Source organism: Cyanistes caeruleus, chromosome 6 (assembly GCF_971803275.1).
Source record: "Cyanistes caeruleus chromosome 6, bCyaCae1.hap1.1, whole genome shotgun sequence".
Lineage (NCBI taxonomy): Eukaryota > Metazoa > Chordata > Aves > Passeriformes > Paridae > Cyanistes > Cyanistes caeruleus.
Genome location: NC_141706.1, coordinates 8,601,514 through 8,626,960, shown reverse-complemented (window position 1 = coordinate 8,626,960; position 25,447 = coordinate 8,601,514). Strand labels below are relative to the sequence as shown.

General features: G+C 49.7%; 1 protein-coding gene across 8 annotated transcripts in view; it reads left to right on the top strand.

The window, feature by feature from the left end:
• Positions 1-25,447, top strand: part of DAGLA (diacylglycerol lipase alpha) — a 63,012-nt gene that overhangs the window by 5,785 nt on the left and 31,780 nt on the right. For 4 of the 8 annotated variants that reach the window (XR_015288675.1, XR_015288674.1, XR_015288673.1 and 1 more), the window contains exons 1-3: positions 237-355; positions 2,768-2,857; positions 24,740-24,878. Coding sequence is in view for 4 of the 8 variants with exons in the window: in XM_086895579.1 (XP_086751705.1) it covers positions 24,784-24,878 (95 nt within the window). In the remaining 4 variants the exon portion in view is untranslated. Of the gene's footprint in view, positions 1-236; positions 356-2,767; positions 2,858-21,812; positions 22,057-24,739; positions 24,879-25,447 lie in introns of those variants that run through there. The other 4 variants (XR_015288676.1, XM_086895581.1, XM_023928693.2 and 1 more) reach the window with 3 other exon arrangements.

Below are 25,447 nucleotides of genomic sequence, written 5' to 3'. Positions count from 1 at the left end.
ACATCGGTATCGCAGGTGACCAGCAGCCCAGCAGAGGCCTCTGCCCGCAGCAGGTGTCCTTTCCCTGGATCCCGGTGAGAATTCCCCGCTGGAATCCGGGATTGCCCCGCCCCGTGGCGCTCCCGCCGGGCGCCACCAGGCGGCGCCGCCGCGCCCCGCACCCCTCGTTGCCGTGGCGACCGCAGGTTGCGTAGCGGCCCTTACGCAGTTGACGCAGTGGGCGGCCCCGGCGAGGCGGGGGCGGCCCCGGCAGGGCGGAGGCGGCGTTGGAGAATCGGGGGCCGCAGGGCCCCCGGCATGGAGGAGGCGGCGGCGGCCGCGGCGCTCCCGAGGCGGTGGCGGCGGCGGGAGCGAGGTGAGGGACGGCGATGGGAATGGCGCGGCGGCGGGGGCCGGCGCTGCGGCAGGTGCGGGGGAGCCGGGAGGGCGCTGGCAGGGCCGGGGGTGCGCCCGCCGCCGCCCCCCGCCCCGCTGGGCTGCAGGCCCGTGCCGCCCCAGGGGTCTGGGTCCCGCAGGAAGCGCGGCATTCCCGTCGGGAAGGGCCCCGCTCCATGTGGCCTGCGCCCGTGGGAAGCGGTGGGCTTCCACCTGCGCCTCTGGAAAGCCGCCATCCTGCCCCAGGCAGGTGCGAGGCGTGAAGGTGATCCCGTCGTTTGGGATTCGGGATCCTGCGGTGGAAGGCGGGAGCGGTGCTGCTGGATGTCCAGGGAGAAGAAGCTGCGGTGTGGGTGTGACACAGGGATTCTTGCTCCCAGCTTTTATTACTTCCCGCAGGGAATGGTACCCGACTTGAGCAACGCGGGCGGATGCTGAGCCGTGGCTGTAAAATTCTCAAATTTAGGATAGCAGGCAGCTGCAGAAGTGATATATCCTTATAAAAGTAAGGGAGATGTCGCTCCGAGATCTTGGAGCTGGGATGCTGCCAGGCTGCTCAGCCAGAATTCCCGCTGTGCCCAATTCTGGGAATTAGTACCTGCTGGTGTATTTGGGACAGGCTTCAGTTGGCACTGGGAACATGGGAACGGGGATTGCCGAGCCCGGTGCACACCATGGTCCTTAGAGCCTGCTCCAGGTGGGGAATCCCACAGTGCTTCCCAAAGGTGGGACGTGTAACCCCATGTGCGACATGAAAGCAGCAAAACTCCGGGGAATGGTTTTAAGGGAGTGTTCCAAGGTGGGAATATTCATCTCCCCCACGGGGTGAAACTTAGTGGGGATGAGCTGCTGCATCCTCCTGGCTGGACAGGGAAGAAGCATCCAAGTTTTTGTGGTCAGGCTTAAGAGTGTTCTTAAATGGGAGATAATGAAATTGTGGGAAGTGGCTCTTGGAAAGCTTCGGACTCTCCGTGATTCTGGCATTGGCTTGGCTGAAATGTGTATCCTGTGGACACCGCTGGAAAAAGCTTTCCAAGTGGGAAACCTGAGCTGGGGGAAGGTGTTTGTTGTGCCAGGTATTGGTTTTCATGGTCATAAAAGTTGCATGGGGGTCTTAAAGCTGCTGGTGAAATTCCAGCAGTGCCAACTTGGACTGGGAATGGCTGAGGGCGTCGGGAATGCCCAACAGGGACAAGAGATCTGGAAAAGCATCTGTTACATGGTAAATTATACAAATAACCTGTTTTTTTCTGCAGCCAAAACCCTTCAACAAGGAGCAGGATAAAATTCCCCCTTTAAATGGGAAGTTAAATCGGAAATCTGGGAGTTGGCAGCTCTGCTTTCCAAAATTTTACTCCAGAGGGTCAATTTCAGGGATTTAAGGATATGGACTGTGTACTGCAGGTACTGATTTTTGTCAGTGCTGACCTACAAAAATCCAGATTTGACCCGAATTCCAGTTTAAATTAAGGCACTTGGCACTTTTTGCCCGCTACCTGCACAGCCAGACCCAAATCCTGGAGACAGGGAATGCTGTAAATCCCTGGCAGCTCCGTGGTTGCTGGGAAAAGGGCGGTGAGAAAGGGAAACTTCTCTGGGCTGTGTCCACCCGTTCCCTTTCCAGAGGGGTGGGAAGGAGCAGTTGTGCAATGATGGGATTTAAGGGAAGTGCTGTGCCAGGAGGGAAAGTGGGAAGGGTGAAAGTGCTCCTCCTGACGACCAAAAATGTGTGTGGGGGGGAAAAAAAAAATCCTACGTTTTGGAAACTTTGTTAAAATTCCCTGGACAAACAATTTCAGCAACCAAAAAAAACCCCCCTGCTTGGGGTTTTTTTTGGACTTTGTGTGGGAATCTCAATCCTGTTCCTTGTGCTCTCCCTCCCCTTGGAAGTTAATTAATTGGGAGCTGGCTGCTCCAAACGAGGTCACTTGGATTTCAGAGCTGCCGTATCATTGTATGGATTTGCAAAATCAGGATTTAAGGCTTGTGTGCCTCAGAAATTTTTCCTTAAAGTGGCATAATCCTGGTTTTTGCAGGTTTTTTCGAGGCAGCTGGAAGGATGTAGGGAGGAAAAGTGTTCAGATTGGAGGGTGTAAAGCTTGGGATGCTGCTCAGCTTTGGATGGTGAAGAGTTTGGAGAAGCTTCCAGTCATTCCCAGGCCTGGCTGTCATTTATGGAACTTCCTTGGACTAAACCAGCAGGAATTCTCTTCTATCCCAAACATCCCTGTCCTGTCTGAAGGTTTTTTTGTTTTTTTTTGGGAATTAAACTTTTTATATCTCCCCTAGAACACGCAGCTTTATTTTGGGGAGCCTGCACCCTGCTTTGCCTCCTCTCTCATTCCATCTTTTCCAAATAAATGACCCTTGGTTCCACCTCTGCTCCTGACAGTGATCCAGCTGATGAATAAGAACATCCCGAGCTGGATTGAACCCTGGAGTTTGAGGAATTTCCAGTTAAAGACGAAGCAGTTGAGATGGGGTGAGTGAAACCATTTTAATCCACTCTTGAAGCTGCAGGGCTGGAGTTTTTTGGGAGCTGGGAGCAGATGAAAGTGGCCTTTGTGCCATGGGAAGTGTGACAAATGGACTTTTGTGGGATCTGCAGAGAGCGCCGGGATGTTCATTCCTGCTGGGATAGATGGGAGTCAATCAGGCTCTTCACTCCAGGCCAGTTGGAGCTGATATTTTTGTTATTCCATACATGATATTGTTCATTTAGGTATGTTTCTATATGTTATTGTGTGTTTTTTTTTAAGGAGAAATCAGGGAAAAAGTCCTTGAAAATTTGCCAGGTGCAGCACCTGCCCAGCTTGGAACTTTGAAAATGGAAGAAATTAGAATAGTTTTCCAGGTTTTGGTGAGAAATGGGAAAGTTTGCCCTGCTGAGGAATATCCTGCCCTGAAATATGGACAAAAATGTGGCTGGACCCTAGCGGGGATTTTGGATACAGGATGTAGTTCCCACAGAGTTTTAGGAAAAATGTGTCCTGTACCTTCAGGCATTCCTTCTTCCTCCTTTTTTTTCCTTTCTCCCCTCTTTCCAGTGGAAGGCACACAGATCCCTTACCTCTGGATCTCTTTGGAAAATGAAATAAAAAAGCTTTGGATTATTTTCTTCCTCATTTCAGCAGGAGCTGGAAATCCACATGGTAGGCAGAGACTGTCAGGAATTCTGTCCTGGGCTCTTAATCCAGGGGTTTCTTCTTTAACTCAAATGCTTCCTTAACTGCCCTTGTGTTCCAGCAGATTCCTGAAAATCTTCATCCCGCCCTATCCATTGGCATTTCTCCCTGTCTTTGAGGAGCCTTCTGAGCTCCTCTTCAAAGGTCTGTGGAATTGCATGAAAATTCCTGGCTTTTCATTCCCTTCCAGTTGAGATTTCAGTTCCTGCATGTTCCCTTGGTGTGGAATTAAAACAAGTGGGTTCCTCAGGGATGGCTTTAAGCTCAATAGGAATTTTTCCCTGAAAAAAGGATACAATATGTAATTTAGAGCCTTCCATTCCAAGTTTTTTCCAAGGAAAAGCTTGCCATTTCATCAGGATTCAGTGGTAAGCATCCCAGTGCTACTTACTCACAGCCATCAGTAAATATGGGAATGCCACCTTAAATGAGCATTTTCCATGGCTTTTTTCCTCTGGAATATGTTTCCTTGGGCTTTCTTGGGCTGGAGGTTTTATTGTCACCACAGACCTGAGTGATCCTGAGTTTAGATCCAGGCAGGCTTCAGGACAGAATCCTTATCCGTGTTCTTTTGGAATAAAATGCTGAATCCCTCAGGCTACCTTAAAACCTTTGAACTGGATAATGGGAAGAAACAGGAAAATTCAGGACATTCCTATTATAGTTCAGTGCAGTAAATAGAAAATGGAGAGGTTGGGATGGAATTCAGCCCTTTCTTCCCTGAAAAGTTCCCATTTGGATGTATCCTGCTGCTCCATGTCTTCTGGAAGTTGGAATTTCCACAGCTCTGCATCCTTTGGGATGATATTTATTATTCTGTCATGGCTTGTCTTTGCAGCCCAGATCCCTGGTCTTGACACAGCCTGGATGTATTTTTGGAATATGGATGTCAGCTCCAAACTGGGAGCCTCTGGAGGCTTGGCTTTTCCCATTGGGTCTGCTAAATGATCCTGCAAATTGGTGCTGTTTTCTCCTGTGGGAAATGAACTGCTTCACCTCCCAGAAAATCAGAACAAGGCAGGTGCTGCTTGGGAGTTTCCAGCATCTCAACCAGCTAAGGATTGTCCTGAAAAAAGTGTATCCTGCTCTGCTTGGATCCTGTGATTAGAATGCTGGAGTCCTGGAATGGTTTGGGTTGGAAGGGGCCTTAAAGCTCCCCCACACTACCCCAAGTTGCTCTAAGCCCCGTCCAGCCTGGCTGTGGAGACTTCCATGGATCCACAGCTTCCCTGGGCAGCTTACTTCTTGTTGATATCCAGATCCCATAAATGTTCTTCATTTACCTCTGGGCCACATTTAACCTTTGGAAGCACATTCCCCTTTTTGTGACTCCGGGTTTTTTCCGGCTGATTCAGTTGTTTGTCACCATCTCCATAGCACCGGAGCATCGGCTAATGACAACCAGCATTTCCCTAAATGAGAGCATTCAGGGATGAACTGGATTTTTCCTTGGAGAGGGGAAAACATATGCCCTGTCAGAGGAAGGAGAAAAACTTCCCATAAAAGCAGGAATCCATGATTTGAATTGCTGCTCATTTTCTTCCCTGGATAGAGTAGGGAATAAGGGGACATTTCCTAGAGAGATTCTGTTTTCTGTGGGATCGCTCTTCCCTCTACCTTTGTCAGATTTACCTTATTTTCTAGTGGAAAAAGAGGCATCCATGTTCCAAATCTGGAAGGATTAGAGCTTTCCTCAAAATTCAGTGACAAATCCAGGGGCAAAATTCCTTTTTCCTTTGTGGAATTGTGGTGTTAAAACTTCTGCGGGAAGCCACAGGCTGCTTTGGAAAACCTTTTTACCCTCTAAATTTCATGGCTATTCCTGGATCAATGTGTTGCTTTTGGAAAATAGTCTTTTGGCCCTTAAAAAAAAATGAAAAGGGATCGTGTTTTCTCCCTGAGCTCGTTTGAACACTTCCAGCGTCACAATCGAATTTAACTCAGTAGGAAATGGGCACATCCCCAAATCCAGTGTTATCTGTGGTTATTCCAAGGCCTGAAAGAGCCTGAGATAGAGATTTGTTGCATGTAACTCTTTGCCTTATGGAATCCCAGCTGGCAAGGAGAATTTCGGGATTCTCTGGGGCCTTGCTCTGACTTTGTGTTCCCCTTGGATGAGGGCGGAGGAATGAGGAGAGGCGGGAGGGAGGGAAGCACGTGGGAAGCTGAAGAAAGTGCTCGGGAATGGGCGGCTGAGTAAGTGTGGAGCCTCCTGGGAATATTGGCAGAGTCGGTGAAATTCCCTTGTGAGGTGGGGAGCAGGAATTTGGGGAGGAAAATCAGGAACATGCCGATGTTGGAAGTTTCTCTGTTATCTAACACGCAAGTTTGCAGGATCTGTTTTAGCCTGGAGAAAAGGAGGACTGGGGAAGCTTCTCATTCCCTACAACTCCATGACTGGGTGTGGGAGCCAGGTGGGATTGGGCTCTTCTCCCATGGAACAAATGACAGGACAGGAGTAAGCAGCTTCAAGTTGCATCAAGGGAGGTTTAGGTTGGATATTGGGAATATTTCTTCATGGAAGAGGTTGTAAAGCACTGGAAGATGCTTCCCAGGGCACAGGTGGGGCCCTCATTCCTGGAGGGATTTAAAATCCATGTGGATGTGACACTTGGGGACGTGGGTTAATGGGTTACTGTTGGATTTGAAGATCCTAAAAGTCTTTTCCAAACTTAAAAATTCCATGATTCTGTATGTGCAGGCCAGGCACTCCTGAGGTGTTTGATGTTCCCAACTCTTCCCATGTCCTTCATACCATAACCCATATTTTCTGTCCATGGATTTGCTGGCTCCTTGGATGTTTGTTCCCTGGAATGCCCTGGAACCCTGGTTTCCAGCCATTTCTGGGTAGGAACTCCAAGAATTCTCAGATTTAGCCTTTATTACTTGGGACATCAAGGTTTAGTTTGGTTATCGGGGGATGATCCCACCAGATTTTCCTTCCCTTGGGGGGTGACAGGACAGGGAAGTGAACTTTTGAAATTGCACCATCTGCAAGCCCAGTAAGGACTCACAGTTCCGGATTTTTGGGATACACTGAGGGGGTTCAGGCAGCGGAACTTATCCGAGGTAGCTCTTAATGATTCCGGGCTCACCCAAATCCTTCTGGCTCAGGAGAGCGGAAGGGAACGCGCTGTGTTTGTTCACTGGGTGCTCATCCCAAGGGTCGGATTAGTTCAGCGTTCCATGGCAGCTCCAACTGGGTGGACGAGGTGCCGGGGAGGCGTCACCTGGGCAGGCTGAGGAAGAGGTGGAGTCGCCCAAGGGAACGTGGGAATCTCTCCAACACGGAGGATCCTGGACTGTCCACGGCCAATTATCCTCTTAAATCCTTGGGATGTTGCTCAATGGACAAGTCAATCATAGGATATCCCAAGCTGGAAGGGACCCACAGGGATCATCGAAATCCGGCTCCTGTTGTCCTTGGTGTCCCCAGCTGCCATTGTATTTACCCTGTTGTGTTCCAGATGCTGTCCTTGTTTTTCTTTCCTTGTTAACTCTTAATTGATCAACACTTGGAAGCAGAATATGAATTGAGGAGTGCAAGAGGCTCTTCCCACTGATAAGAAATGGGGCCTCTCATTCCAGGAAAGCCTAAACGAGGGGTTTGGAAAACCAGATGGAATGGGAAGAACTCATCCTGGTTTCCTGCTCCTGTAGCTGCAGAATTTTGCTTTGTGTGTGCCAGAGCTGGGAAATGCTGCCCTTTGGAGTGCAAAAAGCGTGGAAGGGTGTGGTTGGAGCAATCCGGAACCTTTTCACCTGAAAGCACCTGATTTATGACACCAAAATCCCAATGTTAACGTGGATTTGTTTGGCGAACCACTCGGCTCCGAGTTCCCTGGGGCTGGGCCAAAACACTCCCTCCTGCCTGGCATGGAAAACACAGCCCTGGAGCCTCTGCTCCGGAGCACGAGGGCTCGACATTCCTGATAAACAGTGAGTTGGTCTTTCCATTCTTCCAGCAGGTGCCATTTGGTTAAACTGTAGTATTTAGGGAAGTTTGTTGGGAGGAGAGTGGGAGCAAATCCCCTTTTCCTTCTTGAGTGCTTTCACCATTCCAGTGTGCCAGGGCCTGGAAGTTTTGCATGGATAGGATGAAAGCAGATGGATCTTCCGCCTCAGTGTCCGGAGGTACAAGGTGTTGTGCCAGAGAGTGGGATACTGGAATTCCTGGTTGCCCAGGCCTGGAGAAGCGGGAGATCCTGTTCCCAGACAACGTGACCGTTTTGTTTCCCTGTACTTTAGACAGCAGTCCTGGTGTTTGCTCAGCTCCTTACACCTGACTCTGACTGCAAGGGTTTTCCAAGGAATTTGCATTTCAAATTGGAATTTTTGTTGCAAGTCTGGAATTTTTGAGGAGAAAAAGTGACAAATCCCATTAGGAGAGAGGAAGAAGGAGGAATTTAGGATTACCAAAGATTTGGTGGCCCTCAGGGCTGTGGCTGCTGCTCCCTTCTTGGAGGATAAATGAGAGAACTGTTCTTTTCCCTTTCCCAATATTTACAGTATTCCTGCTGCCGAGGCTCCATTAGACATTGCTGCTCTTGGAAAAGGAGATGAGGTTGGAAGTTCTCATGTTCCTATGGGAACAGGGAGTTGCAAGGCTTGGAGTTCTCATTTTTAAGAAGATTTGTCAGGAAAGGTGGGAAAGGGATTTAATTTCTGACTTTAGTGGGAAACCAAGATTCCTTCTCTCCCGGTTGGCTCCTGACTCTGAGTTTTCCCATTCCAGGCTGCTCCGTGGCCTCGGAGTTAATTACAAGTTGGATAAGGAGATGCCCAAATCCGCCCTGCTGTTGTGTTGCTGACTCAGCGGCTCAGAACTCCTTTTTTTAGGGAGAGGGGCAGCAAAAAGACCACCCTGGATTCTGGATGCTTGTGGAGCAGGGCTGGGAACCCTTGGGATGAGTTTTCCAGGCTAAGCTATTCCTGAATCTGCTTTCCCCACCTCCTTGGAAGTAAATAAGATGTTCAGGACAGAGAAACCTGGGGCTTTTTCCCAGTGCAGCTGTTGTTTAAGTAGCTCCCAAGGAATATGGGACTCTTCCCAGGAATATTGCCCCATGTGTGTTCAGAAGGGTTTGGGGGGGAAGGGGGAATTCAGGAAAACAGCTTCACTGTGTAAGGGAAGAGGAACTGCAGTCCCAAAGTTCGCTTGGGAAATTGAAACGGGAAAAAGATGAGAGATCAATTAAAGAAGAACTGTGGTTTTTTAAGCAGGTTTCCAGCCAAATCCAATGGAAATCAGGCACCTGCTGTGGGATGGAGCCTGGGTTTCGATATGTTTGGATCCTGACTGAAGCAGCTGTGCAGTTTTTTCTCGGTGGGAGCTTCCCAAAGGCTCTTCTGCCACTGCACCATGGCTGGGTTGTGGGCAATGCATCTGGGACTCCTGCCTGAGGGATCCAATCCCTTAATTTTTCATAAATCTGGGATTTGGAACTTCTGCCTGAAGGTTGTCATGCCATATTTTGTAATAATGGGGTTGTCTTTTTTTTCCCCTAAATTTGGATTTTCCATTAATTAGTGGTTGTTATTAATTATAACTTGGTACTTTAATACTTCCGTTTTCCACGTTTCCAAGCTGTAGAATGGAATTTGAATTCATCCAGCCCTTTGGAGGGCAGGGAAGTTTCAGCTCTCCTGTTAAAGGGGAGCTCTGCCTTCCTTGGAGCCTTTTTCCTTGGAACTATTTTGGGAACATGATTTCATCTTCCTCCTGGAGCGGGGGAAAAGCCCACCCAGAAACGTGGGGGATTCGGAGCTTCTGTTCTTCCCTGCAGAAAATCACGGAATTGTGCCTCAGATTTCCCTAAAATGGGGGTGTTGGAACGTTGTAGGAGGGAAAAGGGGTGAGTTGTGTGTTGCTGGTGGACAGATCTGTGTTCTCCAGAGGTCACTCCTTGCTGGCAGCCCAGAGCAGGAATGGGATTCCTGGGTGCTGGCAGCTGAGGGAGGGGTGTTAAAGAGGCAGCTCCTGCTGGCCTCTTCCAGTGATTCCAACCCCTTCCCTCCTTCTTTTCTCTTGGATGTTTACTTCTGGATTCTTTGGCTCCCATCCTGGTAATGCTAAATCCTGTGGTGGATTTGGGAAGAGCTGGATGAGGGTGGAGGTGAGATTTTATCCCAACACATTTCAGAGCCTGGATTGTGCTTCCCCCTCCCCCGCTGCTTTCCTGGTGGAAATACGGAATTTTCCCATTTTGCTGTGTTGTCGCCTTCCTGTTTTGTCAGGGAGAGGAGGAGGGAGAGAGGGAAGAAGGGATGTGTGGGCTGCTGGTGCTGGAATTAAAAACCTCCTCATGGAAAGGGATGGGGTCATCCTGGTGTCCTGTTTTCCTTTTCCAGCTTCAGGCTGGCAGCTGGAACACCTTGAAAATCCCAGCCAGGAAATTATGTAACTGGTGGGGGAGCAAGGAATATGGTGGAGGGAGGAAGAAATCTATGGACATTGAGTTTTTCCAGCTTAAGGAATGCTTGGATTCATCCTGTGCTGGACAATTCCAGGCTGGATGCTGGAGCTGGATATTCCCTGTGTCTGTCTGTTCCACTGTTTACCTTTTTGCAATGGAAATAAAATCCTTAAATATCCATGGGATCTTGGGGTTGCAAAAGTGGGAATGTCAGAAGTTGGAGACATTGATTAATTTCTTTTTTTCCCCACTGGAGAAGGTGTGTTGTCTGTGGAATGTGGAAAAGACTGTCAGGAACATGGCTGGGAAGGTGTGTGAGAAACTCCTGGAATTCTGGGAGCTGTTAGGAGGGCTCAAGAGATCCCTACTCCAAGAGACCTTTGGAATTCTCTTGGTATTTTGGAAAAAAAATCAAAGCCATCTGACAAGCCAGGTGACAAGTGACACTTGAGTTGTGCCAGGGGAAGTTTTAGGTGGGATATTAAGGAAAATTCCTTCATGGGAAGGTTGCAAAGCATTTGGAACAGGCTCCAGTGGTGGGATCCCCTTTCCTGGAAGGATTTAAAATCTGTATGGATGTGGCACTTGGGATAGTGGTGGCCTTGGTAGTGCAGGGGAATGTTGGACTGGATAATCTTGAAGGGCTTTTCCAACCTGAACAATTCCATGATCCATTTGTCAGTGCTGTTGGACACAAAGAAGGTCTCAGCCTGGCATTTGAGAGCAATTTGCCTCTCCTGTGAGCTTGTGGAATCCTAAAACATCTCCACAAGGATGCAGGCAAAATTCTTCTTATTCCTTATCAAAAAGAGTGGGAATATTTTCCCTTACTGCCCAGAAAACTGAACTGTAGGAGATCTCAGCTTGTGCCTGTACTCAGGATTTAAGGCTGGGGGAAGGAACTGAGGGGAAAAAGAGGCTCGGGATTGGGATGGACAAGAGTCAGACCTGGGCAGGGATAATTCCTGATCCTTTGGAGCTTGGTTATTACTATTTAATCAACTGTGTTAATTACAATATCCTATTGCTCCCAGGCCTCTGAGCTCTGATCAGGGATGAGGATGTGAACTGAAAAAGGTGGAATAAAGGAATTTTTTCTGGCTTTGGAAGTTCACTTGCCCCGGCAATAACGGAGTGAGTCACCAAACCCCAGCTCTGGTGCCTGTGATCTCTTCCCAGCTGATTAGAACATTCCCACCAAGAGCTCTTCCAGGCATTTCCTTTTGAAGCTTAATTGAAAAAGCTCTGGATGATTGGATACTTCATGGTTAATTATAAGATAATTAAAGGAAAGTGGGGAAAATCTACACCTGGACAAATCCTGCTGAAGGAATCTCTGCAAAGGCACTCCATTTAATTACCAGGATGGCCACGCATTGCCTCGGGAATGAGAGGAAAAAGGAATTTCTTTTCCAGCCGCCTCAAACTGGTTGGGCTGGGAGCCATGGGCTTGTCCTGAAGTAGATCCCAATAAACATCTTTTTTTCCTTATAATCCTATTTGGATTATAAATTCAAGTGTGAAATTCGTTTGGAATTCGTGTCTGCTGGATGAGGGGAAAGGTGGCTCCTCGTGGAGAAATCAATTGCAAAACGCATCCCTGCGCTGTTGGAGCAGGAACCCTTCTCATTTTCTGAGGGTTACCAACTTCCCTGGACAAGATTTGAGCTCAGTTTGTCTTTGGAAAAATGGAATCACTTTCCAAAAGCTGCAGAGTTGCTGAGTTCAGTAGAGAGGGATTGGGATCACTTGGCTGTGATCCAGGATGTCCAGCAGCCATGTGTGAAGTCCAGGTGGAGCTCTGAGGATGATCCTGCTGGGATTTGCTGCAGGAAAGTTGGTGTTTTTCCTATTCAATTCACACATGGATTAAGGACAGGCTGGGATTGCTGGGAATGTTTGGACTGGACAAGAGAAGGCTCCTGGGAGACCTTAGAGCCTCTTCCAGTGCCTAAAGGGGTTCCAGGAGAGCTGGAGACTGAATTGGGACAAAGGGCCTGGAGTTACAGGACAATGGGAACGGCTTCCCACTGCCAGAGGGCAGGGATAGATGGGATATTGGGAAGAGATGCTTCCCAGTCAGGATGGTGAGGCCCTGGCGTAGATTTCCCAGAGAAGCTGTGGCTGCCCCATCCCTGGAAGCATTCAAGGCCAGGTTGGGCAGGGTTTGGAGCAACCTGGGATAGTGCAAGGTGTCTTTGTCCATGGCTGGGGCTGGCTGGAATGGGATGAGCTTAAGGTCCCTTCCCTATCCAAACCATCTGGAATTCAGGGATAGTTTTAGAAGGAGCACGTTCATCTCATTTTCAGGATCCTCCTATCTATATTTTAGAAACCATGTGGTTGATTTAGGTTCTGGATCATCTCCTGCTGCTTCTGGGTACCTCCTGCTGTAGTCTGGCATTCCCAGCTCCGGAAACTGGTGCATTCCCACGTGTGGCCAGTTCATCTTTCCTGCTCCCCGCTCTCTTGGGAAGGATTGTTCCCGGTTCTCTGTGGTATAACCAGTTGTTAGGAACAGTCAGTTCCAATCTGTGCTGTTCAGTTTGCGCCTGCACAGCTGCTTGGAGCAAAGGAATGCTTTTCCTGAGGATTTCTTCAGCTGCAGCTCTGCTCTTGTCACGTGGGGTCTCTGCTTCTGCCTCACCTCTTTTCACCTCCCTCTTGTCCAGCTTTTCCAAATGAATTCTGGCTCCGGGGCTGGTGGCCGAGAGGGCAGGGACAGTGTCCCTGGAGTGACAATTTTCCAAGCTCCTTCCAAGCTCTGCTGAAGGACTCCCCCATAATGAGGGAAAGTGAGGAGGGTATGGAAACATGGAGAGTGGTAGCAAGGGGGAGAAAAATCCCAGAATAACTTGGGTTGGAAGGGATCTGGAATGTGATCCAGTTCCATCTCCCAGCCATTGGCAGGGACACCTTCCACTAGCCCAGGTTGCTGTAAGCCCCAGCCAAGCTAGCCATGGACATTTCCAGGGATGGGGTAGCCACAGCTTCCCTGAGAAATTCATTCCAGGGCCTCATCACCCTCACAGGGAAGAATTTCTTGCTAATATCCCATCTAATTCCACCCTGTGGCAGTGGGAAACCATTCCCATTGTCCTGTCACTTCATGCCTTTATCCAAAGTCCTTCTCCAGCAATCTTGGAGTCTCTTCAGGTGTACTGGAAGAAGCTCCAAGGTCTCCCTGGAGCCCTCCCTTCTCCAGGCTGAGCAAGGTCAGTGTATCAAGGAGACACCAGAAGTGTCAATTAGGGAATAAGCATGGAAATGGGAGGAGATTCCTGGTGCCATGGCTGCAGCCTGGAATGTGTGGCTGTGCTTCCTGTGGCACCGAGTTTGCCAGATATTTGGAGAGTAGAGATGGGAATCATCAGCTCCAACTCCAGGATCTGTAGTGATGAATCCACAGGGAGAAACAGGCACAAGGATATCTGTACCAGCAAGAAAAAGTTGGAGTAAATATACGTGAGTAATTCCAGGAGTCAGGGCTGGAAAACCAGAGGACTGTGGAACTTCAGGATGAAAATTAAGATTGCCTTATGGAATTATATAATTCTCGAGTTTGAAACTGAATCCCTATCTCCTGGCTCTCCCTGGGGAGCAGTGGGCAGGGCTGGATCCCTGCTGGGGAGGGGATGGGTGTTGTGGCTGCCAGGAGAGCACAGATCCCGAGGGCTGGGAGAAGCTGCGGATCAGCTCCACGTGCAGGCTGTGGGTGGTGAGGAGGAGGGATGTGTGTGCTGGGATTTGGAAATGCAGCTCCTGGAGTGTCCAAGGAGAAGGGAATGTGAAAAAATAAATATATTTAAGGCTTAAATATGACACAGGATCAGGGAAGCCTGGACTTGATTCATCCTTTGCTTACATAAGCAAAAGGAAAAGAGGATTCCTGCTTTCCATCACAAATCTGAGATTCAGGAAGAGTCTGGAGAGTTCAGCTTGGTAGGATTTGTCCCAGGATTCCAGTTCTGGGTAGCTTGGTTGGCATTAGGAAAGCACTGGATGGGTAAGAATTCCTAAGAAAAGGAGAAGGAAGTATTTGGTCCATTGGTCCTGGTGGTCTGGAGAGGTGTGGGACCAGTGCTGTTTGTTCCCTGTGGTGATTCCAGCATCTTTATCCCAAGCACCAGATGGAGGAAAAGCAGGCTGGTAAGTCCCAGGATTTGATTTCCATGGGGTGGGAATTTGGGACTTAATTCCATAAACTTGGAAGAGAGTTGGAGCTGCATGTGCTGGGTTATTGGTGCTTTTCCATGTTCTCTTCTTCGGTGAGCTCCATGTTCCTAATGGGCAGTGGGCCTTTTTGGGATGGGATGAGAGAGGGATTGTTGGGGTATGGAAGGAGGGAGCTGCTCCTGAGGGTCTCCACAGGGGCTGGAGTTTTAGGGTCCTGCAGCACTAGAAGAGGTGAATTATTCCTAGGAGCAACCACTGAGGCAGGAAAAGTTTTCCCAAGCTGTCATTTGGCTGAGCTGGAGACTCTAATCTGCCTCTCTCTTCCCCATTCCCTCCCTCCTTCTCTGCTCCTGCTTTCTTTGGATTTGCACTGTAATCAGCAGTTTTACGGGAGACAGGGCAGAGCTGGCAGCTTCCTTTAGAAAACTGTTCTCCAGGTGGGAATAAAGTAGGATTCTTCTGCTGGGAATGCTCAGCCTGATGATTTCTTTTACTGCCGGGGCTATTCCTATGTACTGAGGTGGAAGCCACGGGATGGGAGGAGCAGAACCACATTTCTTGGGAAGTTGCAGCTGGAAATCCAGAGCTAGGCTTGAACTGTTCCCTTTGATCTTAAAAGAAAGGGGAAGAAGATGTTGTCCATATCCATATCCAAGCTAAGAACATTTCTGGGCTGAAGTTCCCACTTCTCTGCTGTTGTGCATTTAAAATTCCCACCTGTACAGGTGTTCCTGTCGTGGCCCTTCCCCAGACAGGACTTTGGTGTTTGATCCTTGCTTCCAGGGTAAACATGGAACTGAAAGTTGATGCTCTCCTGGATTCACTGTGGAAAGAAGCCCTTGGGTAGCAGCAATCCTTTGGATGCTGGCAGTTAGTTCATGGGATCTTGCCAGAAAAACATGAATTCAGGGTTGGTTTTTTATCCATAAATATTCCTGTGGGTTCTGGTTTATCGAATGGGCTTGCAAAAATGACTGATTCCAGGGTATCCTGATGTTGGTTTGATTTTCACTGGAGGCTGGGAAGAAATCTGGAATAGGGGCCATGAAGCAGATTTTGCTTAATAAGGTGCAAGATGATGCTTTCCAAGTTAATGGAAAATGGTTTTGGGAAGGTTTGGGGAGTAACGGGAAAAGCCAAAACACAGACATTGCATTTTCAGGGAATTCACAGCATTCGGGAATATTCTCTCTTGGACATACTCCCACAGGATGATGTCCTCAAACAGGCTTCCACTGGAAGTTTCACTTGGACTTTGGGAAGCACAACCTCCATGGCCTCATCTTTCCAGGCTGATTTCTAGGAATGTGGGATATAGGCATGTCCTCAGCTAAAGGAAACAAGCAGGGATATGCTGAGGGAAATAAACAGGCAGCATCAGGAAAATGTGAATAGGTGATGTCCAGGTCAGTTTAGGCTGTTTGAAACGATTCCCAAGGTTTTTGAGCCTGGAAGCATCACAGATCCAGGATCCCTGTTTAATGAGGACAAATTGTATTGAGAAATTTGGGTTTAGAGTCCCATAAAAACTTCCCAGATAGCCCTGATTCCCAGGATTTTTGACTTGCAGCTGGGCATGTACCTGCCTAACCACTTAGTCATGGAATATGAGAAGGGGAAAACTTCTGGGATAAGTTGTGGAATGTGATGCAGAAAAAAGCCAATTTCAGTTGGGAATGCTGGTGAGCAGGGAGTAGAGTAAGAAGCTGGAGTCCCTGGAATTCCACGCATGTCCCTATTTTCCCCCTCAGTGCCAGGAGGGAGGGAAATAATCAGTACTTTAAATTCCTTAGGATCATTCCTGGGAGATGAGTAGGCCAGCATTCCCTCCCATGTCGGCAGATGCACGTGGAGGGAACCTCTCCCTGGTGATTCCCATGGCTTCGGAGCCTGGAGGCGCCTTTCCGGATGCGCTTCTCCTCTCCAGCACATTTGTGGGGAGGGGAGCAGGGAAGGAGTGCCAAGGAATGGTGTTGACCACACAGTTTTCCTGAGTTTGGCAGGGATTTTGTGTTCTCCCACTTCTTTCGCTCTCCTCGTGTTGGCAGCGGTGGTCCCGGCGCCGCTCCCGGTGGCTTTCCCTGCATGTGACTCATCCCCAGGGAATTCCTGAAGCAATGAGTCAAGTTATTGGGAAAACTGTTTGCCCACTAGTGTAAACTAGGGAGCCAAGGAGCTGCCTGCAGGAAGGGAGAGAGGCAATTCCTTTTGGGAATGGCTGGGTTTCTCCTCCCTCTTTCTGAAGGCATCGCTTCCAGATGTGCCAGACCAGGAATGTGCCTCCGAATTCAATATCTCACCTGGAAATTTGCTCCTTCTGCTTTTTTTCCGCCTTTTTGAAAAGGAGGCTGAGCTGATAAGCATTCCAGGGTGGAGTAAAACTGTCAGATTGGAATTTGCCAGGATTGTAGTGGAAATTACTTTTCCTAAAGAAATGAGGCTCCATCCAAAATGTTCCTTGTGTAAGTACTGGTCACTTCTTGGATCTGCCCTGGCTGGCTTCATCCAGCCCTTGGAGTTTTGGCTATAAATAACTCAGAGGCTGTGTGCTTTCCAACCAGGAATTACCAAGTTCTGTGTGTAGCTGTGGGATATTCTAACAAAACCAAGGATCAGTGATTCCTAGTAATTATATCCAGGGAGAATGAGCTGTTGTTCCACAGCTGGGAGCAGATTTGGGATGCTGGGAGCATTTATTGCTGTATCCATCACCTCATCCAGGTATTTCCTTTGAATTCCCTACCACATTCCAGCCAAGCTTTCCTTGTAGTAGGGGATTTTATTCCCCTGTAGAACATGGAGTTCTATTTCAAATCCCAAATTAATTGGGATTTATTACATTTTCCCCCCTGGCAACTTGGCCGTTATTTTTGCCAGAGCTCGGAGTGGTCGGGAAGCTGCCCGTGGGCTCTGCTGGCACAAACTGTGGGTGGAATTGCGGAGCTGCCGGCATCGAGACAAGGATTGGGGGTTGTTTTTAACTCCATTCCTGGCAGCACACTGGGATTGTGTGGGACAGTTCCTTCTCCACTCCCAGTTTCCCGAGAAAGTGGTGGCTTTCCTTGTTTCTTGGTCAGGTATTTGTGCAGACTTTGGATTTTCCATGGGCCGACAAGTCTGGAGCTTCAGAGTTAAGGTGTGCTCCTGTTGAGGTTAAGGAGAAAAGTCTTGGGAATCTTGGAGGTGTGAGTGAGACTTTTCCATCCCTTTCTAAGCATAATCCTCTCTTTCATGTGGGCAGCTAGAATGTCTCCCAGCAATCCCTGTCCTTATGGACTTATCCCTACAAACCTATTCCTTTATGTCCCAGTTGCTGAGGTCTGGAATTAATAAAGTCCTGTGGATCCTTCACACAAGGAGGACATGGAAGTGCTGGGGCACGGGCAGGGAAGGGCTTGGAACACAAGGAGCAGCTGAGGGAGCTGGAGGAGTCAGACTGGAAAAATTGAGGATCAGGAGGGATCTTCTCACTCTCCACAAATTCCTGACTGGAGGGTGGAGTCAGCTGGGATCAGGCTCTGCTCCCAGGGAATAAGTAGCAGGATGAGAGGAAATGACCTCAAATTGCACCAGGGGAGGTTTAGGTTGAATATTAGGGAAAATTTCTCATTGGAAAAGGTTTTAAAGCATTGGAGCAAGCTCCAGTGCTGGATCCCCATCCCTGTAGGGATTTAAAAGCCATGTGGATGTGGCACTTGGGGACATGGGATAGAGGTGGCCTTGGAAGTGCTGGAGGAATGGTTCGACAGATCTTGGAGGGCTTTTCCAGCCTTGATGGTGATGCTATGGACAGGTCCTGGCCCATGGGGTGGTGCAGGGATGTCATTGGATATCCAGTGGGGAGAACCATTGGGATGTGCAGTGTCACTGGTTTGCAGGACTGCGATCCCTGGGAACAGTCTCTGAGCTGGTCCCAGTTGTTCGGAGGAGGTGCATTCCGAAGTGGAGAATTTCCTTGTTTCTCTTTGATTCCATGAATCCCATTTCCTGCTTTTAACTGGGAACAAGTGCTGGGAGTGGCACTTGTTTGGGATTTGTCCATCCTCTTGCACTAAATCCATTAAGGTTTGCAAGATAGTCCCATTTTTCCTGAAAACTCCACTGCTGCGGTCAAGTCTGTGCCAAGGAGATACATTCTGGAGTCTCCTTATTAAAAATTAATCATTCCCAATGTAACAGGAAGGGGATGTCATGCATGTTTGAGAGGAATGTGGGATTCATGGGACCTGTTTCTACCCAAGGCAGAGGAGAGTTTGGAGTTAAGGAAAAAGGGGATGGATTTAACCAAGGAGAACGTGCACCTTGATGTGTTTATGGCAAAGGGGCTTTGGGAAGGAATTTGAGGGAGGAATGAGCTGGGATGGAGATGGATCAATGCTGGGCCAACAGGGAAGTGGTTACACCAATCTTGTGTCCATCACCATTGCAGTTACAGGTAATTTAATCCAGGATTTCAGGGTTAAACTGGTGGGCCAAACAGGTAAGTTCTTGTTCTCTGCGTTTTGAAGGTCAGTTGATACTCTGAGATTATTTTGGGAATTTGTGTCAGTGGGCAGCGCTGGAGTTCCAGATCCAAGCTGATCCCATTAGTTCTGTCACGATGACATTGTGGAGGTGATTGTGGTGCCATGGCCTTATCCCAAGGGAGCTGCATCCAAAGTGTGCCAAGCCACAGGAGGCTGCTTGAACCTTTCCTGTCTCCAAGCTTGATTCCCTGGCTCTGAAGCTGACTCATTTTATTCCTTTCTCCTTGGAAAATGGGAGATTATCAAGGAGAATCTTCAAAGTAGCTGTGAAGATATCCCAAAATTCTAATCCCCATCGATTTTTGCCAGTGATCCCTGCCTGGGATTTCTTTATAAATACGGCTCTTAAATGTTCCATGAATTCATGGAATATTCCTTGAAGTAGAGATCTGCTCCCTTAATCACCTCTGGTGAGGGCAGAACTCTCCTCACAAGCTTCCGGCAGCTGCTGTGCCTTCTTCCCCCTGGGAAGAGCTTTCCCTGCAATTCCTGCAGGCAGTGCTTGAAGCAGATACTTCCTGCCCCTTGGAAAAGGCAGAAGGGACTTGCCTTCCTTTGGTGCCATGGAATTTATCCCCTCTTGGTATTCAATCCTGGAATAGTTTGGTTTGGGAAGGACATGGAATGCTCATTCCATTGTAGCCCCTGCTGTGGACAAGGACACCACCCACTATTCCAGGTTGCTCCAAGCTTTGCCCAGCCTGGTCTTGTCACTTCCAGGCTTGAGACAGCTGCAGCTTCTCTGGGAAATCCATTCCAGGGCCTCACCACTCTCACAGGAAGGATTTCTTCCCAATATCCAACCCAAACTCACACCATGTCAGTGGGAAGCCATTCCCCCTTGTCCTGTCACTCCATGTCTTATTCCAAAGGCTCTTTCCAGCTCTCTTGGAGCCTCCTTAGGCGCTGGAAAAAGCTCTAAGGCTCCCTGGAGCTTTCTCTTCTCAGGGCTGAGCCATCCCAGCTCTCCCGGCCTGGCTTCAGAGCAGAACTGGTCCTTGCAAATTCCTCTGGCCAGCTTCAGGACATTCTTTATGGATATAACTCCATCCCCCTTCTCCCTGGAAGGCGAGAACAATTCCCAGATTGTGAGGAACCAACTTGAAACAGAAAAAGCCCTTTAAAGCCCTTCAGAACAGCTGGATGGGGCCCAATGGAGCTGGATCCAAGCTGGAATTGATGATTTCCGTCAAGTCCAGTGAGTGCTTGGTGGGAACGGGAGGGTTCTGGGATCTGCAAGAGAGTGATCCAGCCTGGAGTGGGAAGCCCATATTGCATGTGGGCCATGTTGGTGAGGGAAGGAAGTATCTGGGGCAACTTGATGGGTCTGGAATTCCATTGGTTAGGGAAGTGAACTGTCTGTTATCCTGCAGAGTGAAAAAGCAGGATGCAGCATCCAAGCTGTGCCCTCAGGACAGGTATCTCCAGCACCTGGGCAAGATGACCTGGATGTGCTCTCAGGGAGAAGGGAAGTGCCTCTGCTCCGGAGCAGAAAATCACTCCCGAGGAAAAGCTGCTGTGGGAGCTGCCAGGACACAAAGCTCCTTTGGTTTTGGTGTACCATATGCATTTCCCAAGAAGCTGAGCTGGGGTCTGGCAGGCCTGGGCTTGGACTTCCCAGCAGGACAGCAGGTTGGGACTGGGGCATTCCCAGGAAATATGGTGACATGTCAGCCAGGGAAAGGGATCCTCAAAGGGGCAGCATTCCAGGACATGGTGCTGGATTTCTATGGAACAGCAAAGGGCTCTGTCCTTTAGTGATGCCTGCAACCACCTACTGAGACCTATAAATCCAATTTTTGGGGGAATTCTGTAGCCCTGAGCAGTGCAAACAAACATCTGACTTGTTTTGAGGGAATTTTCTTGGGTGAGTCACACTAGAGGACTGGAATTTGCAGAGGCCAGCTGGAAGAGGGTGCTGGCAGAGATGAGATGGGATTGCTTTGTCATACCTGGGTCTTGTGAAAGTGCCATCAGGTGCCTGAAGGAAAAGGTAGGGAAGGAATATTGGGATAGCAGGGTTTCCTCCATGTAGACATCCCCAGGGATCTGGCAGAGGGAGAAAAAACTCCCAGCAGATCCAATTTCAGCCTGGGTTTGGCCTCCCGTCTTTTGCTCTGAAAAGCAGGAGGTTTGGAACCAGGGGGGGTTTTGGGGAGATGGAAGTGGGAATGTTGAGTTAGCCTGTGGATGCAGGGATGGGGAATTGCAGGGGGTTGTGAACCTGTGGATGCAGGGATGGGAATTTTTCAGGGATGGGGAATTACAGAGGTTTATGAACCTGTGGATATAGGGATGGGGAATTGTGGGGGGGTTGTGATTGTGAGCCTGTGGATTCAGGGATGAGGGTTGCAGGGGGTTGGAGCATTGGGCTGTGTGGGTGCCTCGGGAATCTGTGATTCTGGGAGCTTGGAGCAAATCCTGCCTGGATTTGGGTGGAGGGAGTGGGTGACTCTGGGGGTGTTGCTGTGGTGTGGGTGGGCTCCTGGCATGCAGGATCCAGGCACAGCCTGTTTCCTTCAGCTTTATTTCCTGGTGTACTTCTCCCTAAGGAGGCTCCTGTCAGATGGGATGGGCTGTTGGATTAGCCTAAGTCTCCGAGGTTTAGCTGGAATGTTGTCTCACTGTAGCATTTTTCTCCCTTGCTCTTTTCCCTAAGCCTTTCCCTACAGACAGCTAATTCTCCCCTTCCCCCACATCCTGTCATAGCCCAGAGCATGTCACAAGGAATTAACGGCTGGAAAGGCCGGGAGAGGCTCCTCTGGAACAGCCTCTCCTTTCTGTGCCCGGGTGGCCCCCTCTGTGTGTCCCTTTTGTGTCCCATCCAAGTCCCCTCCCCCTGGCCATTCACTGGAGAGTCCATGGCCAGGAGCCTTTCCCAGCCCGATGCCATGGCCGTGTCCGAGGGCTCCCGGCAGCATTCCCGGCTTCTCGGTGGGAAGAGGGAGGAGGTTTGTGCCGCTCCAGGGTTTTCCTCCTCTCCCGGCTCCGCATCTCTGACAGCATCGCCCGCTCTCGCTCCCAGTCCTCCTTCCCACAATCCACGTACAATCTCCTCAGAATAGGGATGATGTCACTTCCTTCCAGAGGGTGCTGGGGGGTGTGGAAGGGGGGAGTCACGACCTCTGGCTCTCGGCATTCCCGGTGGATAAATGAGGTGCAGGGAGGGAGTCGCTCTGAGGATGATGCCCGGCTCTGTCGGCAGGCAGATCCCGATTCCCACGCCGTGCTTCCCTTTTCCGAGTGGGATATTCAATGGCTGCAGGGAGAGTTTGCTGTTCCCTCCTGAGCTTGTGATGCCTGTCTCCCTGGATATTCACTTTTCCTGAAATACCCTTCTGGGAGAGAAGGATGCGCAGCGGCTGGACCACATGCCATGTAAGATTCCTGCTTCCTTAGATCTTGCCCGGCTCCGAGGGGACTCCTTGTGCATGTGCTTGCCTTATTTCAGTGTTGGGAGCTTGGGGCTGCTCGTTACTGGGATTCAGCTTTCAAGATCCTGGGAATGTTTGGCTCTTCCCAGCAGTTTGAGGGGCAGTGTGAGGGTTCTTGCTGTCACAGAGCTGGGGTCAGTGGTCTCAGGGCTGTTTGCACTCCAACCTTCCGGTTCCTCCGAATTCCTCTGTTGGATCGTATCTTCAGCATCCTAAAACACAGTTCCTGGGATATGCTGTGCTGGGAAAAAGCTGAGGAGTCCTCACAAGAGCTTTTTCTGTTCGGTTTTCCAGTCTCAGGCCTTCCGTCATCTCCCTCCTTTCCAAAGCAGGGGAAAGCCCGAACCTCCTGGTTTCAATTCAGGAGTCTTTGGGAATTAATTGGGAATGTTCCTGCCCTGGGAGCTTGGTAAGTGGAGTGACAGTTCCACAGTCAGTGTTCCCATATGTGACAGCGAGTGACAGGCTTCTCCGCTCTGTCCCCATCTGTTGCTGTGGATAAGGAATCCACGTTGGATATTTGTTCCCGTTGTTGATATCTGCTTCTCAAACTGGGAGAGAGTGGTGGGAACTGGGAGAGCCCAACTGGAGGGGTGGAAGAGTTCCGGAAAGTGCGTTGGTGGGATGCAGCCGAGGGATGACGGGAACGGAGCTGGGCTGGGAAGTGCTGTCCAAAGGCAGCGAGAGAGCAGGAGGTGTATCCAGGGTTTGTGATATCCCAGCTATTCCGGGTGGTGAATGACAGGCACGATGGGGCTGGGAGGGAGTCTCCAGATGGCCAGAGAAGTGAAGGTAGAGCTGGAATGTACCCAGTGCTCTTTGCTGAGGAAGTGAGAATCCAAATGGCGTGTGAATTTTGCATTTGCTTTGTTTGTGGAATGGAGCGTTTCCTTCAACTGAGTGATGGGCTGGAAGCAGCCTGTTAACTATGGAATCTCCTGGAATTTGAGGGAATTGTGTAGGTTTTCAGTAATGGGTGGCTGAAATGGGTTGGAAGATCCATTCCAGTGGCTGTGGGTGTCGGCACAAGAGAGGAGACACTGGATTTGGGATGTTCTGGGAAGTGGTGGGGTAACCACACCTGACTGCTGGGTTGGATTTAGTGGGATAGGGCAGGAATTGGTGCCGTGGGCTGTCCCAAACCCAACATTTGTGTTACCTGGAAGGTTCAACTTGGTTTAAATCATGAGCAACCTGGACTGGTGGGAGGTGTCCCAATCCATGACAGGGAGATAGAACTGGATCACCTTCAAGCTTCCTTCCTATCCAAACTATGCTGGAATTCTATGGATGTCTTCCACTTTCTAATTTGTTTTACCCACAGCACTAAATTAGGGGTATCATATCCAAGTGTGGGGTTTTTTTGCCTGGTAATGGAAATATTGCAGGTGATATTCCCTTGGGAATGCTGTTGGAAATCCAGTTGTAAGTAATGGATGAGGACACTTTGTCCTGACCAGGTAGTTTGCTGTTGGGTTCACAGAGGCAAAAATCCAAGAGCACTTAGAGATTTGCAAGTGCAGCTTTGGAACAGTATGGCCACCGCAGGCCGTGGATGGAGCACTCCAGCAGCAGTGCATGGATGTGGGAATTGGGAGGTTGGGGGGGTTCAGAACTGAGATGGATGAGTTGGGAGAGTTTGGAGCAGAGAGGCCCAGGTGAGATGTAGCATTCTCTGGTGGCACAGGTAAAAGGTGGGACAGGGTTTGGGGCATGGAAAGAAGGACAGGACCGATGCCACAATCCAGAAATCCCTGGTGGCTGTGGGTAGACTGCAAAGATGCCTTCCCAGATTTGGCAAAACCAGGGAAAATTCCTGGTTGTGGGTCGTGTGTTGGGCCAGGAAGGCAGGAGATGAGGTGTGCTGCCAGAGTCCCTCTGGAGCAGCTTGGAGTACGGCCAGCTGGGATGGAGTGGGATGGCTGTGCTGGAGGAGGCTGGAGCACCCTGTGCAGTCTCGTGAATTTGTACCGCTCCTGTTTCTATTTTCCAAAGGGTTTGGGAAGCCCTAAAAATAGGAGCACAAACAAAACCCGGGGAGGAACAGCAGCTCCTCAATCTTCCACCTTGGAATTGGTTGTGCCTGTCAGGGCTGGTGTGGATGCGACAGAGATGTGGAGCTGGCAGGATTCTCCTGCTGGTCCCGGGGGAGATCTCCTAGGAGCCAATATCCTCACTGGAAGTGCTGTTGGGAGCCAGTCCATAGTTCCCCAGATGCTGCCACTGACTGTTAATGGATATTTTGGCTTCCTGAGCCAAATGGGGGGGAATTGTTGAACAACAAGAGTCTGGCAGCAGGTTTGTCCACGGAAAAACACAGTTAATAGGGTTTTCCAGAGATTTATGGCCAGGATGACCTGTCCCAAATCCCACGGTGGCTGCTCACCATCACAGCCTAACAGGATTCCAGGTAATCCCATGAAGTGGAGCTGGATGAGTTTCACACCGGCTTCACCTAATACTTCCCACTCCTTCAACTCCTGGCCCTCCTTTCCGAGCATGCTGTGCCCCCTGGTGCCAGAAGGAAGCAGCTCTGGGATAAACCAGGATGGCTCCCAGGTGGATGTGGGCCTCTCCAGAGGGGGCTGGAGAGGCTCAGCAGCAGCTTTGCTTCCATTCTTTTCCAGGAGGTGAGTACTGTGCCTGCTGAACTTCCCGGGACCCGCCAGCCATGCCAGGGATTGTTGTGTTCCGCCGGCGCTGGTCTGTGGGCAGCGATGACCTGGTTCTGCCAGCCGTCTTCCTCTTCCTCCTTCACACCACCTGGTAAGTGAGAAGGGCATAGGGATGCTTGGAATTTGTCCAGGAATTCTTCTGGCTATTCCTGGCACGGCTGCCAGGAATTCTTCCTGCACTTCTGTACAGGGTGGAAAGTTTGGTTGGGGCATTCCTGATGGACACCAACATTTTTCCAGCTTCTGTTTTTGTAGCTAAGCTCTGTTCCAAGTTCTAGCCTAGTTCCAAAGAGCCTGACCAGAGCTCCTTGTTATCCTCCTGTGCCACCCCAGATTCTCCACTGGAATTTACGACTGTGTTTGTATACAGAAGCTCAGGAAAAACAAGGATGGAATCCTGGAATAGTTTGGGTTGGGAGAGACCTTAAAGACCATCCAGTTCCAACCCTGTGCCATGGGATGGGACAGCTCCCATTAGATTGTTCCAAGGCCCATCCAACTTGGCTTGAACACTTCCAAGGGATGTGGCAGCCACAATTTCTCTGGACTGGCAAATCCCATGGGATAATGTGGCAGAGGATTATGGATGCTAAATCTGAACCAGAGTGCCTGTAGTTATTGCAGGCCACATAGCTCTCAGGCCTGACTGAAGCTAGCCTG